Source organism: Brienomyrus brachyistius, chromosome 4, assembly GCF_023856365.1.
Source record: "Brienomyrus brachyistius isolate T26 chromosome 4, BBRACH_0.4, whole genome shotgun sequence".
Taxonomy (NCBI): Eukaryota; Metazoa; Chordata; class Actinopteri; order Osteoglossiformes; family Mormyridae; genus Brienomyrus; species Brienomyrus brachyistius.
This window is the reverse complement of record NC_064536.1, coordinates 30,446,302-30,465,576: the sequence shown is the minus strand read 5'-3', so window position 1 is coordinate 30,465,576 and position 19,275 is coordinate 30,446,302. Positions and strand designations below refer to the sequence as shown.

The following is a 19,275-nucleotide window of genomic DNA, read 5'->3' as shown; positions in this document are numbered from 1 at the left end:
CCACGCTCTGCAACCATATTTCAAAGTGCAGCCCTCGATAATTTTATAAAACTATATAGTCACCTCAATGGAAAATACAGTAGTTCACCAGGAAACATAGACTCACAAACAGGACATGTTTTTACAACCATTTTACACGAACTCAAAAGAAATCCATCAACTCACTCGGACTCCAGCACGTAGCTTGCATGCTAGGATACGCATAAACCTAGAACCCGCTCAGTCGCCTCTCTCTCCTCTAAATCAAACAAAAGCATTCACATTAATACAGCTTTTTGTAAGTTAGTACCTACAAACGCAGGATGATTCTATCCACCAGCATACTACGTCACTTACGCTGCCGCACTGCTCCGTATTGCCTTCAGTGTGGTGGTGGTATCACACACCTAGCACGTTTTTTTAATCTACGTCTCTCCGAGCTCCACGATACCGCTACTTCCTGCATGGTTCCTAATGTCTTACGAATATACCGCGTTACGGCCAATACTTGGCGCCTGACGTCTTACAGGCGTATCACGTTACTCGCACATACTGGCACTTCGCTACTCTTAAAGTGCCAACACTAACGCAACAGGCAAGTTAAATGGTAAGAATTACCAAATCAAATCACACAGTGCCAGCAAAACCGCTTAAAGGTGCACGCTGCCTAATGTTCACCTGGTTACACTTAATAAGTATCAGGGCCGAAGTTGAACCAATTTGGTAACAACTGCCTGAGTAGTGTACAGGGGCCTCATCTATAAACGGTGCGTACGCACGAAAATGTTGCGTACGTCCATTTCCATGCTCACTTCGAGAAAACGAAACGTACTGCTACGCACATTCTCATGGCAGCTCCAGACACGGTGTACACACGTTTCTGTTCTGTTTTGTAAACGAATGACACCCAGTGGCAAGTCATTGATACTGTGGTTTCCCTTTTTAAACTCACAATCATGACGCAGACTTTATCCAATACACCGACATTAATTGAATGTTGTTTACAAATGTACGGCACCTGATTTTTAATCAGTTTGTAACAATAAAACGGTGCAGGAAATGACCGAACTATTACAACTACCATAACAGCTCTTGCGTTACTGGAAGACATAGCTTATGGAAGAATTAGAAGAGAGCGCGTATTCAGGGATCATAGTGATTTCCTGGCCCATGATGATGACTGGTTTCCAAGTCGCTTTAGATTACCCAGAGCTATCCTCTTGGATCTGTGTGCTGAGCTGAGGCCAGCATTACAAAGGCAGACGAGGAATTGCGCCATACCTGTCCCGTTACAAGTTCTGTCCACTCTCGGGTTTTTACTTGCGGAACAATCGGGCATTTCGCAGTCATCACTGAGTCGCGTCATGCCAGCTGTATGGGACGACATAATCTGCTTGTCACCCAGGTATATAAAATTTCCTTACACTGTGGTTGAACAGGCAAACATTAATGCGCAATTCGCAGCGATGTTTGGTTTTCCAAATGTATTCTGAGCCATCGACTGCACGCACATTGCTATAAAGGCACCTTTGGAGAATGAATTTGCTTATGTAACTAGAAAGCACTTTTATTTCATTAGTGTGCAAATAATATGTGATGCGACCATGCGTCTCATTAATGTTGTGGTGAGATGGCCTGGCTTAGCCCATAATTCGTTTGTTCTCAGAAATTGTAGTGTTTGGAACAAACTTGACAATGGTGTGGTGTGTGATGGCTGGCTTCTTTGTAAGAAGTTTGTGTTTTATACTTTTGGGCCAAAATTGCAAGTTAATGTCACATAGCACAGCATGTATATATTTTTAGTTCATTTGCAACATCTTTTATAGCATTAACTGTTGCATTTTGTGACTGCAGCACAGCTGCAGCACGGCCGGATGGTCACCCCTCGGTTTCTGTGGCACGGGGGTGTGTGTAGCCAACGCCCGATGATGTGCTCGGCACAGCAGCACCTTCACCGCCAGAAGTATCATGCACAGCACGGGGGTCACTCCTTATACTATTGTCTAAAACAGAATAAACATGAGTACTGCCGCATGTGCTGACTTTTTGTTCAACTTAACCATGCAAATAAATTTTAAAAAGTACAGTACGATAGATAGATAGATAGATAGATAGATAGATAGATAGATATCAGTTTTCTTTTGTTGCTGATGCCACTACTTAATCCACCGATGAGAATCTTTTCTCTTGCCTCAGTTTCAGTAAGCAAAACCTCCACTTCGCATTCGCTGAAATTTTTCTTTTTTCCGCATACCTTGGTCATTGTTTTTTAAGAAAACATTGAACAAAGCGGGCACTTATACTGATTTGCATATTCAAATACACATAATTATGGGCGGGTCGGGGGGGTGACTGTGGGTTCGTTCACGTGCGTAAAATTTCACGCTAATTGGGATTTATAAAGGGAATGTCCGTAGATCTGTGCTTATGAACAGTTTTGTGCATCTGGATTTTTTCTTGCGTACGCAAATTCCTAGTTTTGTCCGTACGCCATGCTTTGGTGTGAATTCTACGCACGTCGTTATACATGAGGCCCCTGGTCTTTGCCCCCGGCTGCGACATCTCTCATACTCTTCTGGGATGAGGGGTGTGCGTCCTAATACCATCGGTTCCGCTTCCATGGAGTAGTGGGGCTAGAGCCAATCCTTCAGATCGAACCGCTGTTTGGCGCTGTTCATGAAAGGCAGTATCCAGGGTGATGGAAAGCTGCACATACTCTCTGAAGGTCTGGGTGACACCCCGACATGCCAGTTCAGCTCAGAATTCTGGGCAGAGAGCGCGGCGATAAATCGTTTGTAAATAATCGGTAGTCCAGTTCAAACCGCCTGCTAGTGTCCAGAATTCCAGGGAAGTCAGCCACTGAGCAATTTCCCTGACACAGATCAAGCAGCAGGTCGCCGACATTCCACCCAACTGCTGGATGATTGAATACCTCTTTAAAGGCATTTTGGAATTCCCAAGAAGAATGAAGCAGAGAGCTGTCCTCAGTCCAGAGAGCAGTTGCCCAGGTAAGAGCTTTACCACACAGCAGGGACATTACAAAGTACAAACGATCTTGATCAGAAGGGAACTGGTCCGGGTGGTGCTCTATGTATAACCCATATTGCATAAGAAAAGCCTTGCAATAATCAGGTTTTCTTTGCGACTCCCTAATTAGATTACTAATTAGAGGACTGATTGGCTGAAGAGTCCTCACACCTGGGTGTAAACAGCTGACCCAAAGGTTATCCCAAAAACCCGCATACACACTGGCCTTTTGCGGATAAGATTGGTCACCCATGGCTTGACAGATTTGCGGAACCCTGCACATACTACAGCTTAACTTCAGCTTAAATAATATCATATAGCAGTAAACAGGCAGCTGACTAAATTACAGTCTTTACAGCACAGCAGAAAGACAGACAGTGAGAGACCCGACTCCCCCTCTGACAGGAGAATGTTACAGCAGACACCCCCTGTCAGACACTCACATCACGGTAAAGTAGCAAAGCAGAGAAGCACTGACATACTCAGCTAATTACATACAGGATCAGTGTGGGATATTTACTCACCCTGTGAATCTGCTCCTGGGAGACAGTGACCAAGGCAGAGGAGCAGCAGCTGCATGAACATCATCCTACAGTTAGAGATGAAAAAGGAAGGATTCTGCTTTTCATACTCGCCTTTCTCTGCTGCCTCGTTACACGGCAGCTTTTAGTTCCCACCCTTCATCCCGGAGCTTGATATTGCAGCCTGAGACAGAGCGTTGGATTCCTACAGTATGTGCCCCACATGTATGATTCTCATGCTTGAAGGATTCTGCTTTGCATTCTTGCCTCTCCCCGTTGCCCTGTGACACAGCTGTGTTTCTGTTCCCTCCTTTCTGCCCGGAGCTTGATATAGTGTGTTTGATTCCTATGTGCCCCACATGCAGTTTGATAAGCAAACTTACACACATGTTGTGTCATCTGCGCCTGAGTGACAGGGACCAAAGGAGATGAGCAGCAGAAACCTGAAAATCAGCCTGCAGTTAGAGAAGACTGAGATGAAAGACGTCAGGATTCTCATGCATGAAGGATTCTGCTTTGCATTCTCATCTCTCTCTGGGGCCCTATGGCATGTTTCAGTTTTCTTCCTTCAGCCCTATAGTTTACTAGGGTATATTTGGGACTTACCCAACTTGGTATCATTAGATTCTGTAGGGTCCCCAGAAAAGATTTGCTTAGAAATTTTCTATGATATTCGATTTGTGAGAAATAAGAATTTTTGTAGGAGAACTGATGCTGACATTTTACCCAAGAGGCCTGGTGCACTGAGACCGCGTCCTACTGTGGCTAAGTTTGGATATTTTAAGCAGAAGGAGCAGGTGAAGAGCCATGGCAGGGAGCTGAAAGGAACGGACTTCGGCGTAAACGACCAGTTCCCCAAAGAGATCCTGGAGCGATGCAAAGTTCTGTTCCCAATCCGACGCAACTTTATTTAGAAGGGCTCCCGAGCTCTCATCGCTGCAGACCGGCTCTAATAATAATAATAATAATAATAGACACTTTTTATTGATCCCCGTAGGGAAATTGTCTTTTTACTCCTCCCACAACTTGCTCTTTTTTCATAGAGGAAGTTGTCTGCGAAGGGCTGCCACCTGTAGCAGTGCCCAGGGAGCTGGGGGTTAAGGGCCTTGCTCACGGACCCACAGGCTGAGGCTGGGTTTGAACCTGCGACCTTCTGATTACAGGCACACAGGCTTAGCCCACTGAGCCACACGCTGCCCCCCATCTACGTGGATGGGCAGCTGTACCGCGACCCCAGTACCACTCCCTGGTTATATTAACACCAGTCCAGATAAGAACCTGTTACATATTTTTCTTATTTCCTCTAATCCTCTTCCAATAACATCTCTCTAGCTTATACATGTCATTCTGCCAATTTAACATGATGTCATTACATTGAATACATTCCCGTCAGTCTCCGCAGCGCTATAGTACTAGCGATGTTTCCGCTTTTCTCTTGTCCCCATGTATACCCTCACCAACTTGCCCCTTTGTATGTATCCCTCACTTTCTCCTTCTTTCACTGCACCGATCACCTGCTTTTCTACTCTGTCACACACACGACCTTCAGTCGTTACGCATCTGCATGGCACGACCACGTACATATGCAGTCAGCGTCAATACAACCACTCCGACCTCATAGCGCACACAGACACATAGGACACACACACACACAAGCGCGTACAAGCTCACTCAAACCTCATTCATTTACATGTGCAATATTAGCTGCACACACCGGTCTATGGGCACACTAAGGATTGTCTCATGGAATGTGCATGGAGCTGGCTCCAGAGAAAAGAGGTTAAAGATTTTTGGCCAGCTTAAAAAACTACAGGCAGACGTTGTTTTATTACAAGAGACTCATAGACCTGCCAAAGCTACTGATGAACTTAAAACACCGGAATTTCCTAATGTGCTCTCAGCCTGCTATAACTCTAGACAAAGAGACAATAAAAATGTCAATTTTACAGTACTCAACACAATTATAGATCCAGAGGGAAGATTTATAATTATTAAATTATCTATACTTAACAAAAAGTTATATATTGTTAGTATATATGGTCCAAATGTTGATAACCCCTCATTCTTCCACGTTTTATTTACCGCACTCTCTGAACACCTAGATTGCGCACTTGTTTTGGGGGGCGACCTCAACTTTGGACTAGATAAAGAAATGGACAGGCTCAGTACAGCTGCTCAGCGCAATTGGGAATCCACAAATATAGTTAAACAGCACATGAGCGACTACGGACTTTGCGATGCATGGCGTTCTCTTCACCCCACCCGTAGGGAATATACTTTCTTCTCGCATGTCCATCACTCTTACTCTCGTCTGGATTATTTCCTAGTCAGTAGCTCACTGCTGAGTGACATTTCAGACACAGAGATACACCCTATAGCTGTCAGCGATCATGCTCCTGTTTCTTTAACCCTAATAAATAGGAAGGCCACTCCACCAAGTAGAAACTGGAGATTTAATGCATCATTGCTTAAAGATGGAGACTTTATTAACTATTTAAAAAAAAAGTGGGCTTTATATTTAGACTATAATGACCTGCCTGGAACATCAGCATCTGTTCTCTGGGAAGCAGGCAAAGCTGTGATGAGAGGTAAAATAATTTCATTCTCATCATATAAAAAGAAAAAAGAAAACAAGTGTATTCAGGAATTAGAAGAAACCATCAAATCCTTAGAAGAAGCCTACGTTTCATCCCAGGAACAGGAAATGCTGAATAAAATACATAAAGCAAAACTAGAATTAAATGAAATTATTAACAAAAAAACTCAATTCTTAGCACAAAGGCTTCGCTGGCAAAATTATGAACATGGTAATAAATCAGGTCAATTTTTAGCTAGTCAGTCAAAAATAAATAAGGAAAAAACAGCTATATGTGCTGTTAAAGACTCAAATGGGGATACAATATATGATCCTGACAGAATAAATAACATTTTCAGGGACTTTTACAAATCTTTATATTCACCACAGATAAACCCATCTAAAGATGAAATTGATCAGTTTCTTGATAGTATAACCCTTCCGAAATTCAGACAATCAAGCGATGGCACTGGGTTCTCCGCTGACTCCAGGTGAACTCCAGGAAGCCCTGAACGGTATGCCCAATAAAACGGCTCCAGGTCCAGATGGATTTCCAGCGGAATTCTATAAAGAATTCTTCACAATTCTGGCATCAACATTATGCAGAATGTTGCAAGAAACCAGGGAAAATGGTCGGCTACCACCAAATATGAATTCTGCTAACATTAGTCTCTTGCTAAAACCAGACAAAGACCCTACATTGCCTACCAGCTATCGTCCAATATCCCTTATTAACGGTGACCTTAAAATAATCTGCAAAGCTCTCTCAAAAAGAATAGAGAAGATAATCCCTCTCATAATTCATCCTGACCAAACTGGTTTCATAAAAGAGAGGCACTCATCAACAAATACACGAAGATTACTTAACCTGATAGACTATTCATGCAATAAAAACCTTCAAATTACAATATTGTCTCTAGATGCAGAAAAAGTTAACTGGAATTTTTTATTTGCAGCTTTACTCAAATTTGGTTTCGGAAACTCTTTCATGAACTGCTTAAGAATATTATATAGTTCCCCAACAGCATATGTCAGGACGAATGACCAAACATCCTCCAGTTTCTGTCTCAAGAGGGGCACCAGGCAGGGATGCCCTCTCTCCCCCTCACTATTTGCAATTTTTATTGAACCACTGGCAGCAGCAATTAGACAGGCTATAGTGATCAAAGGCATTAAATGCAGGAATATAGAACATAAGGTAAGTCTTTATGCGGATGATGTGTTACTTTTTCTCCAGCATTCACAAACCACTATTTCTGAGGTAATTACATTAATAAACTCTTTCTCAAGAGTATAAGATTATTCGATAAATTGGTTAAAATCTACAGTTCTTCCAATTAATTGCTCCTTCCAGAATTATTTTCCCACTCCACTGCAGTCTGGAGATATTAAATATTTAGGTATTGACGTTTCACCTAGGCTGGCAGATTTAACTAAACTAAACCATACCCCACTTTTAAAAAAAGTGGAGGATGATCTGGTTAGGTGGAAGTCCCTACCCATATCACTTACGGGAAGGGTCGCCTCAATAAAAATGATGGTTTTGCCAAGAATTAATTATTTATTTGCAATAATCCAAAGTGTGGCGGAATTCCTTAATCTAAAAACCCCCAAATTACTGTCTAAAATATACAGGACACTTTCCAAAACGAATGAATCAATATCCCTTCCCACTGCAAAATGGGAGGCAGATCTATCAGTCAGCTGGGACCACAATTTCTGGTCTAAGATATGTTTAAAAACCTTTCAACTGATTAGAAATCCCAGTTTACAGTTAATACAATACAAAATCCTGCATAGAGTGACTATACAGGGCATCGGATGTTCAGGATGGGTTTTACGTCTTCTAACATCTGCTCACACTGTCAAGGCGACCCACCTGACAGTTACATCCATGCTTTTTGGTTCTGTCCACCTACTCAGATGTTCTGGCTCAGGATCTGTGAAGACTTATCAAAGTGTCTGAAATGTACCATTCCAGCCTCTCCTTCAGTCTGCTTGTTGGGCGACCTAGATGGTGTCACTACAGATTATAACACAACCCACATGGCTTTCACCGCCTTATGCATTGCTAAGAAGACTGTCCTTATGAACTGGAAGAATAAAAATAACCTTAATATCAACCAATATAGAGACAGTTTGTTGAACCATATTAGTCTTGATACAGCTTCTGCCGCCACAATAGATCAATCTCTCTGGGCTCCTTTGATCAGCTCCATCACCTAGTGGGGGTGGGGGGTCAGGGTTTTGTCCTGCTTTGGTCAGTGTCGTTGGCATGGGGGGGGGGCATATTGGCTCAGAGTGTCTGGGGGTGGGTTGCTGGGGGGGTTCGGCGCTGGGACTGCGGTCCTGGCCTGGATGGGGCTTTGGTGGCTCTTGGGTGGGGTCCTTCTGACGGCTGCAGGCGGCGCTGCTGGGGGAGCCTGTGTCGGCAGGTGTAGGTTCCCGGCCTATGGGGGTTAGCGGGGGAGCTGGCTCAAGAGGGGGGGGAACTTGCCCCCCCCATTCCTTTCCTCCCCATCCCGAAGTGCCTCCCTCCTCCCGCTCCATCACACCACCACGCACGTAGGGCTTTGAGGTGTAGGTGCGTTGCTGGGATACAGGGGAGGTATTCCTCCTCTGTCCCCTCGTGACCACATGTACCTCATTCATACACTACAACGTAGACACTCTCATTACTTACTCTCTCATGACACATACATTTAGGGCCTTGGGGGTGGGCACACAGAATGGCATCCAGAGGGTGGTCTGTTCATTCAGCCTTACCTTTAGTACCAGGGCCCACATCTCAATTTTAATCGCACATAGACATTGAGGGTTCTGGGGAGGGGCCGAGCTAACACTAACTGTTGGTCGGCAGGGGGTGGTTAGCGCCATGCCCTTCACCTGTTTTAAAAGCACTTTAGAACAACACGCACCAACACCACATCTGAGCGGGCGAAGGGGGGCATGGGGTCTTTTCACACCCCTGTTCTCTGTTCGCCATTTGGAGCTGGGGGCTGAGAGGAAGAGCTGGCCGTCTGGTCGGGGTCTGGGCTGGTGGGCTTCTCGGCTGCTGCGGGGTCCGGGGTGGTCTTCTGGTCTCCTCGCCAGAGGAAGAAATGGGGTCCACATAGAGTATATATGGGGAGTGAGAGTACGTGTAGTGTTCATTTCTGTGTCTAAATGTTGGGTGAATGTGTAAATATTTGTTTATGTGTGCATGAGGGTGGGAACGTATGCTTGTGCATGTGTGCGCCTGTTTGTCTATATGCTTGTGTCAGGTTGGGTCCTAGACTCGACCCAAAATAACATCTCGGGCTTGTCAGAGTCGCCGCTCCACCAGGGTCCGGATGAGAAGAGATCACAATGGAGACTTGAGGTTGTTATAATAAAGCTGTTTATTCACCTGTTGTTGTTGCGAATCGATTCGGGAACAGACAGTTCACACAGCATTTATCAGTTGATGCGCAGTTTGCCCAAGTCTGTTCAAACCGGCTGTATCTGGAGTCTGTTCTGTCTGTTCGAAGTGGCTGTGTCTGTATCAGCCTTTTGTACCTTGCCCCCGAAACACTTCCTCTTTTTGGTGTTGCATCTTGAGCTGGTACGTTTCTACTGGTCCAGCAGCTATTTTTGCAACATGTTTCTAAGTAATTAAAACCAAGCTTCTTTACGGTAAGAGCGGAAAGCTTTGTGGTTAATGCTATGTCTGCTTTCGTTCTGTAGGCTGTCGGCTCGTCTTCTTGTCAATAACCTATAATTATTATTGCTTTGCTTAAGCGGTTTTTCGGCGTTACTTTCGTTTCACTTGAAATGCTTCTACTTGAAATGTCAGCCTTCTGTTAATATAATGGTTGCTCAAGCAGTTCTCTATTTGCTATTTGCTGCACCTTGTCAGGCCCTATATTCCACAGGCTCTATTCCCCCCCACCACACTCCCTGCTGGTGGATGGGGTCCCCGGCCGCTGGTGCGTTGGTGGTTCTCGATGTCCGGGGCTGGGTGCTCGGGTGGGTGCTGGCTCACCCTCGGCGGTTGCCTGGAGGGATCTGGCCCTCCTGGCTCTGTCGGGCCCTTGCTGGGAGGTGGGGGGCCCCTTGGATCTCTGAGCCCAAGGCCTGGTCTGCCCTGGTGTGGGCAGCCGCCGGTGGAGCCTGCGGGCTCGCCGCCACGGCCCCCTGGGGCTCCTGCACTGTGGCTGCCGGATGGCCTCCCTCCGGAGCTCTCCTCTGCCCTTTTCTGGGTGAGGGCTGCTCTTCTCCCTGCGGTGGTCCTCTGGGGGCTCCCATGACCTGGGGGGCCTCTGGATGTCTGGGGTCCGGGCCTCCTCCGTGTCTGCTTCATGTCCTGAGGGATGGGGCTGTGGCTCCCCACACACACTACTAGACATTTACATGGAGAAACCTTTTGAACACCAGCGCGCTCACATACACAGGTGTGCACACAGGGGTACAAACAGGAGTACAAACAGGAGTACAAACAGGTTCTCACAGACACATGCAGGTGTACAAACAGGTTCTCACAGACACAAGCAGGTGTACAAACAGGTTCTCATAGACACATACAGGTGTACAAACAGGTTGTCACAGACACACACTGTGTTTATCGGCTGTTGCTCCTTAACATGCTCATTGTGATTCGTACAGATGTTGGTTGTTGTTTTCTCTCATCAGCAGGTATTGAAGCAGATTATCTGTGGTTTTCTTTCTTCTTTTTTTGTTTTCCTCTTTTTTTCTCTCTTTTCTCTCCCTCTCTCTCTATTTCCCTTCTCCATTTTCATCCTTCTGTCCCCCTCTCTCTCCCTCTCCCTCTCTTGAGGAAATAAATAAAAATAAAGAAATAAATAGAAATAAAGTAGAGGGGGGGGGTGGTGGAGGGAATACATTTAAAAAACAAAAAAAAGACATTTTGCCCTCAGTGAAGCCGCTTGTGGACTACAAATATGGCGTCGTTTACCTAGAATTATTATTAAAATACTTCCGTGGGCCTGTATCAGGAAGCAATATTTATTGCATAACCAGATAACTTGTTGGATTTAAGGTAGTCTGGCCTAAATGTAAGTGTAAATGTAGTCATTTTCAACTAGGCTACCTAAAGTCCAGCTATCCTTCTAAGCAAAAGAGTTAGTTCAGTGATACAGGCCCCTGTTCTCCATTTAATTCATGGTATCTCAGTGTAAACGGACTTTATCTTCATTCATGTACACCCAGATTACCTTAAATCCAACAAGTTATCAACAAATCACATCTTGTATTCACATGTAGTCAGCCAAATTGAGTGTTGCAGACACACTCACAACAGGCAGGAACAAATATATACTGTATGATTTTAGGGTTTACAAACGTTTTCACCGTAACACTTTAGTCACTTTACCTGCGAAAAAAAGGGTAGCGGATATACAATTAGTGGAACTAAATTTAGCAGAAGCTAATTGGTCTGCAACCGGTTTTCAAATTTAGCATAAACACTATTCTGTTACCTTTATTCGTTATTGCTTTATTGCTTAACACAGGGGTGGCCAGTCTTACCCAGAATGGGCCGCTGTGTGTACAGGTTTTCGCTGCGACTCCCTAATTAGATCACTAATTAGAGGACTGATTGAGTCCTCACACCTGGGTGTGAACAGTTGACCTAAAGGTTATCCCAAAAACCCACATACACACCAGGCCTTTGTGCATAACATTGGTCACCCCTGGCTTTACAGATTTGCAGAACCCTGCACATACTACAGCTTAACTTCAGCTTAAATAATATCATATAGCAGTAAATAGGCAGCTGACTAAATTACAGTCTTTACAGCACAGCAGAGAGACAGACAGTGAGAGACCCGACCCCCCCCCCCCTCCGACAGGAGAATATGACAGCAGACACCCCCATCAGACATATACACCACCGTATAATTGACAAAGCAGAGAAGCACTGACATACACTGCTAACTACACACAGGATCAGTGTGAGGCATCTTCTTTTGGAGGTCTGTCATTCTGTCGTGAATAGGATAGGACTAGGACTAGGATCTCCAAATCTCCCACCATCCTGATCAGTACCTGCTGCCGGGGCACTCGCCTTCAGTCCTGGCGTCATCTGATCCAAGTGGACTAAGGGCTGGTATGGCACCAAGTGATCATGGTGCATCACGACAGTCCTGCGCCACTGTGGCATCTGCACACTGCATACCACCTCGGAGATCCATTCCAGGACCTCCCCAGGACCCCTCCAGTGGCTGACTCGGGGAGCCGAACACCAGCTCCACCGGGGTCGGCAGCTCATGGTCAAACATGAGGGTGGTGGGGGTAAAGCCGGTGGTCTCCTGCACTGCTGTGAGATACACCCACAGGACTCACGCTCTTCCGCCCCGCTACAGTGATGGCAGCTCTCGGTAGTGCAGGGACGACGGGAAAGGGCATCTGTGTTTCCATGCAGTGTCCCGGGCTGGTGCCAGCATCTCCAGTCAGCAGTGAACTGCTAGCCACAGAAGTAGCGATGGAAGTGTTTACATGTCTGTACTACAGCCAGCAGTTCCCGTCGGTTCACACAGTAGTTGTGCTCCGGCCGGGTAAGTGTCCGACTGAAGTATGCAAATATGTGCTCCCCTTCGGGTCCCACCTGTGACAGCACAGCGCCCAGTCCCAGGTTACTAGCATCCATGTCCAAGATGAAGGGGAGACATGGATCCGCATACACTAGCACGGGGGCATCGGCGAGTGCTGCGTGACGCTGGTTGAAAGCCGCAGCACAGGCATCTGTCCACACGAAACCACTTCACTTCTCTGTAAGACAGTCCAGTGGATTTGCGATGCTGGCAAAGTCTACAGACACAAGTGTCTGTAGTAAGACACCAGCCCCTGGAAGTGACGTACCTCTTTCCCATTACGCAGGGTTGGTCAGCTCCGCACCGCTGCCATCTTTTCAGCATGGGTGGCCACGCCTTCCTTGCTGATGATGTGGCTCAGGTAGCATGTACCAGCGCAGAAGAAGGGAGCACTTCCGGAGCTTGAGCCATAACCCTGCCTGCCGGATCGTGGAGAACACAGTCCTTAGGTTCCGGATTGCCCCAGCGAAGTCAGTGGTGTGGACCAGGAGATCGTCGAGGTAGACGACGCACTTGGTTTGGAGGATGTGGGACAGGACTCTCGAACATGGCTGGGGCGCTACACAATCCGAACGGCATCAACCGGAAGTGCTATAGTGCGATGGAGAAAGCAGTCTTGGGGTGGGCTTCCGGCCCCAGTTTGACCTGCCAGTAGCCTGTCCGGAGGACCAGGGTGCTGAACCATGTTGACCCAGCGATGTAGTCCAATGTGTCGTCGATGCGTGGCAGCTTTCTTCGTGATAGTGGATCCCGTGTCCACCAGGGCTCAGCAGAGTGTTTCCGCTACCAGGCAGTTGATGTACAGCCCCATAGCCTCACCAAGTCGGCCCACTCTAGGTGCAGCTGTTGGGGCTGGACTGGCGTTCATTGCGGGTGATGCCCCCCTTACAGCACCACCCACCCGGTGTTTCCCTGTTGTTGTTGGCGAGAGTGTGGTGCCCAATACTGGCAGGTGGCGCCTCCGCCGTGACTGTGTCACAACTACGTTACGTGGGCCAAACGCCACACTTAAGGCAACAGGGGCAATTATTAGCACTATTTTAACCCAATGGTTAACCTAACCATAAAGCCCCCCAATACACCTTATAAGCCCCGACCACGCCACCTGATGTTACCATAGGGCACCAGGACCCTCCAATTTGGTTCAGACTGGTTGTGCTGGTATGAGTTTCTCCACAGACACCCAAACACCTGATGGTTTGTATTTTACCAATTTATTTTACAAAGAATAAAAACACACTTTAAAATGCCAAGGCTAGCCGATGGCATACAAAAACGTCATAAAATTTAGTCCGTTCAGGGCCCACTATCAGATCAGCGGGGCCAGGCGATGTCCGTGCAAAAGATGATCCCCACAAGCCCGGTTCCGTCCGCCCCAGCCTATAAGGGCGACACAAAAACAAGGCGAGCAAACAGATTCTACTGAAGCACGACCCGCAATCGCCGTATAGGGATACCGAGAGTATCGCGGCAAAGGCACACTACCGCACACTTATCACCCCCACAGGGCACCGCAATAATCACACACACAAATCGAAACACCCGTACACACCCACTACAAACGACACCATATCACGGTATCCACTACAGGGAGGATTGATATCCTGATTTCGAACACCCACCACTACATCAGCCTAAAACAGATCCCAGATCAGACGCCGACCCGATATTTGGCTCTGTCCAAGCGAACAGAGTTTTCACTTAACTCGCTGCGGGGGTGAATGCCCAGTTACTCTCCCCCGCTCCGGCGTCCAAGCGACTCCTTCCCCGACAGAGCGTCTCGAGACGCGATCGCCACTCGGGGTGTTCCGCTCTCCAGTATCGGCTCCCCTGTCCACTCTCCGGTGCGTCTTTTCCTGATGCCTCGTCCGGTGTCTCTTCTGTCCACTCTCTGGTGCGCCTTTTTCCGGTGTCTCATCCGGTTCCCCCCTTTCCTTTCTTCCAGGGTGCCTTTTCTCTAATGCGGTCCTCCCCCTTCACTTTCCCAACCAATCCCAAACATTGTTCCAGCACCGCAATTGTTAAGGCAATTAATTAGTCCCGCGATCCCGGGTGATGTACCAAAGGCACCAGGATATAAACAAAACCCCGCATGCCCATAATACCCACGTGACACTCCTCCCTACTTTTTCATAGGCACGTCCTTGAGCCTGCTCCCAGCGGTACATTAAAACTTCCCCAAAGGAACACACCATGCATCAACCATACACCATAGCATGCTTTCAGGTATACCGCACTGGTTTCTTTCCAAAATTAGCCCGCTGTGACCTGCATACTGTTTCCACACCCCCACCAACACTACTTCCTGGTCCTTGGGAGTACTCCCGCCTATGCCCAGGAGCTGGCCCTTTGGGCAAATACGGGGCACCCCAACAGGGCCACCCCATCCACCTGGGTCCCTCCTGAGAACGTGGTGGCTCGACCTGAGGCTCCACCACTGGCTTCGGAGTAAACTTACAGGTACGTAATCGGTTCCTATGCACTGTCCTTAAAGGCCCATCCCTGCCTTCCGGCCTCACCTGGTAGACTGGAATCCCAGACGGTAATTGCCCTACCACCACACAAGGGGTTCTTTCCCACCGATTAGCAAGTTTACCCAGCCCCGCCTTCCTAAAGGTACGTATCAGCAGGTAATCCCCAGGTAAGAGGGGCTCCCCCTGCACCTTCTTGGAATGAAACTGTACCTGGTGATCACTGGCCCTGGCAGAATGCTCAATCACTTTCTGATAGGCCCTGGCCAACCGCTGGTGATGCTGCTGTACCCACCCCTCTACAGACACCTGCTCCTGCCCGGTCCACGTTCCCAACACTAAATCCAACGGGAGCCGCGCCTGGGTGCCAAACATGACATAATGAGGGGTAAAACCTGTGGATGCATGGACAGTAGTATTATAAGCCTTCACCAACTCTGGCAAAGCTTCCACCCACCTGCTCTGTCGCTCTTCATTTAGCATACCTAACAGGTTTAAAAGAGTCTGGTTAAAACGTTCGCAGGTCCTATTACCCTGAGGGTGATAGGCACTAGTCCTACTCTTCCTACATCCATATTACCTGCACAACTCTGCCACCAGTTTAGACTCGAAATTGGCCCCCTGATCAGAATGGAAGCGCTGTGGGCAGCTGAATGGCTGTATGACAGTATGCCAAAGGGCTTGTGCAACAGTGTGTGCAGTCTGGTCCTTGGTGGGAATCACCCACGCAAATCTGGAAAACAGGTCGGTCACAACCAGCAGGTTCTGGTAATCATCACAGGGTCGACCCAGTGTTAAAAAGTCCATACCCACCACCTCCAAGGGAGCAGAGGTCACCATGGGGACCAGGGGGGCCTTGCCTTCAGTCCGGGACTTGCGGACGACACACCTCTCACACGCAGCAATCCAATCTCTATTGTCCGTTTCCATGTTCAGCCAAAAGAACCGTCTGCGGAGGACTGAAAGGGTTTTCTCTCCCCCAAATGGCCTACCTGGACATGGACCTCCTCCCATACTGCCTTCCTCTCAGAGAGGGGAACCAGTATCTGCCCATGAACCTCCAGAGTGGCGGAGTCCTGGATTCTCCTCATCAATACCCCTTCCCTCAATGACAAGCGGGGCCAGTGTCTCAATAGCTTACGCACCACCTCACCTGCCCGCTTCCTCTCAGTCCCATCAGGAAGATGTCCTCTGGACACATACTCTGACAACTGCCTCAGAGCCACGTCTTGACTTTGGAGCTTTTTCCATCGTGCGGGGTCCCACCCCCAGCTTGGCTCCTCCTCCACCTGTATACTTCTCTGCTGGACTTGGACTCTTGGCAATGGAGGAGTCACTCCATCATCTTCCACTGCATCCGGCCTCCGGGACAACACATCTGCATTAACATTCTCCTTCCCCGGCCGATACTTGAGGTCAAAGGTGTAATTCTCCAACTGGGCCATCCAACGTTGTTCCGTCGCCCCTAATCGAGCTGTTCTCAAGTGTGCCAAAGGATTATTGTCAGTGTACACAGTAAACTGAGCCCCCCATAGATAGTCCTTAAACTTCTCCGTCACAGCCCATTTCAGGGCCAGGAGCTCCAGTTTAAACGAACTATAATTTGAATCCTTCTTCTCGGCCGGGTGCAAGCTACAGCTAGCATACGCTATGACGTGCTCTTGTCCATCCTGGACTTGGGCCAATACCGCCCCCAGGCCTTCAAGGCTCGCATCGGTGTACAGCCGGAAAGGTAATGAAAAATCTGCGAAGGCCATCACAGGCGCTTGGGTCAACCTCTCCTTCAAACTAACGAAGGCCTGACTGCACTCCTCAGTCCACACAACGGGTGCCTGCCCCTTTTTTGCCGTTCCAACTAACAATGCGTGCAGGGGTCGAGCAATCTTTGCAAACCCCTTGATAAATCTTCGATAGTACCCCGCAAAGCCCAGGAAAGACCTCACCTCCCGCACCGTCTTTGGGGGTTGCCACTCTGTCACGGCTCTGATCTTCTCCGGATCCGGATGGACACCAGCCTCGTCCACCACATGGCCTAGGAACTGGACCTGGTGCTGAAACAGCTTACACTTCTGCGGCTTCAACTTTAGCCCATAGCCACCAAGCCGGCTCAACACCTTCTCTAAAAGTTCCAGGTGTTCCTTGAACGTGGCCGAAAATATTATCACATCATCAAGGTACACCAACACTTTATCAGTCCCCAGGTCCCCCAAACATCGCTGCATGAATCGCTGGAAGGTTGCCGGGGCATTACACAAGCCAAAGGCCATCTTATCAAATTCGAACAGACTCATAGGGGTGGCAAACGCAGTCTTCTCCCGGTCACCTTGGTTCATTGCTACTTGTCAATAGCCGCTGGCCAAATCCAAGGTTGAGAAGTACTTTGCCTGCTTAAGGTTGGTGAGGGCCTCCTCGATTCGGGGCAGGGGATAAGCATCCTTGTGAGTGATTGCATTTAGCTTCCTATAATTGACACAGAAGCGCAGTGCACCATCCTTCTTACGGACCAGGACTACGGGTGCTGCCCACGGGCTGCTGCTCTCTCGAATCACACCTGTGGATAACATGCCTTGCAACAGCTGGTTCATTTCCTGATACAGGGTAGGTGGGACTGGACGATATCTTTCCCGAACAGGGGCGGCATTACCTGTGGGAATCGTGTGCCGTACCGCATCTGTACTACCCAGGTCGTGGTCTCCTGAGGAGAACACACCTGCCCACTTAGTCAGAAGCCCTTGTACTTGTTCCCGTTCTTCCTCCATCAATCCCTCACACCGATCAATCAATTCCTGCAACAAAGGCATCATCCCCGCCGGCTCCACACTCACTGCCCTTACACCTACCTCAATCACACCTCCCTCTACCTCTCGCAGGGTGACCACTGGGTCAACAATATCTGCAGGCCTCAGCTGGGTCACTCACGCCAACTTCTGATGCCTGTGAAGATGTACTGGAGCCGGCTGCAGGTTCCTTACCTGGAGGAAGACCCTACCGCCTTCGATCTTAACTACACTCCGGGCAACATCCACTGGTCCCCCTCCCTCCAATGGCTCCACCAGCCCATACACCCCAGTTTGCACCCTAGGTCCAAACACTCGGGCTGCTAAAACCATCTCACTCTGGCCGGGCACGATCATACCCTTGCGCTGTCCTATCTGTACATGCCCTGACTGGATGTCCTCTGCCTCCACTACCACCCTCTTACAATGTGCCAAGGCCTTGGCCCACCCGTGGTGACTTTGGAGGTCCACTTGTCCTGAAAGGAAATCAGACTGAGAGAGGGATTTCGCCAACAGTTCCTTCCAGCATGCCCCAATGATATTCATCCCCAAAATGGGCTGCTGGCATGATTTTAAATCCTTTACTACTACCACTCCCTTCTTGGGCAGCAATAATCCACCCACCTTCACATCTACAAGGGCATAGCCCACATAAGGGATCTCTAACCCATTCGCGGCCCGTAAAGTCAACCATGTAGCCTCCCCCACAACCCTCTCATCTCTCCCTGGAAGTTTGTCAAAGACATTCTCAGGCAATAAACTCACCTCTGACCCTGTATCCAATAAACATTCTACCTCCATCCCATTAAAACCAACAGTCACCAAAGGGCAGGTCCCAACTAAAACCTCTGAAGACTGACTGAGGCCCTGCAGCTCAACTCCAGACACCTGGTCCCTGGTGTCTGGACAATCTAGTTTAAAGCTGGGGAGGTGGCACCACAATTCCGTGCAATATGCCCTGCCTGTTTACAACGGCCACAAATGGGACGTCCCTGCTCATCCCATTGAAATCGATGATGACGTGATAGCTGGGTCCTGGGGTTCTGGGCTGCTGTTCGAGGGGCCAGCACCTGTGTGGTTTGAGCATGCCCAATACGATCCTGTACACCACTTGGCCGTCCTGATAACGTCCCTTGGGGCATTGGCTCAATCCCCTGCATCCTAGAGTCCGCTCCAGCCCTTAGGTCCCGCAGCTCTAACATCACTTTGTTCTGCAGTTCTTCAAACTGCCCACGAACTTCCTGTAGCAGCTCCTCCTGCAACTTTGCCTTCCAATCATCTTCTCTCCCATCCAGAGCCCTGTTAGCTGAAACCTGTGCACAAGCTGGTGGCTGCCAAACCATGGCCTGACGATCC

At 48.3% G+C, this 19,275-nt stretch overlaps 1 protein-coding gene across 3 annotated transcripts in view; it reads right to left on the bottom strand.

Moving 5' to 3' along the window:
* LOC125740827 (uncharacterized) overlaps positions 1-19,275 on the bottom strand; it is an 82,450-nt gene that overhangs the window by 42,883 nt on the left and 20,292 nt on the right. The window contains exons 1-2 of one of the 3 annotated variants that reach the window (XM_049012531.1): positions 3,911-4,433; positions 3,531-3,595 (exon numbers count right to left, since the gene is read on the bottom strand). The exons of 1 other annotated variant lie outside the window; for it this stretch is intronic. In XM_049012531.1, coding sequence (XP_048868488.1) covers positions 3,531-3,595; positions 3,911-4,026 — 181 coding nt within the window. In that variant the 5' untranslated portion in view covers positions 4,027-4,433. Of the gene's footprint in view, positions 1-3,530; positions 3,596-3,910; positions 4,434-19,275 lie in introns of those variants that run through there. One more of the 3 variants, XM_049012532.1, reaches the window with a different exon arrangement.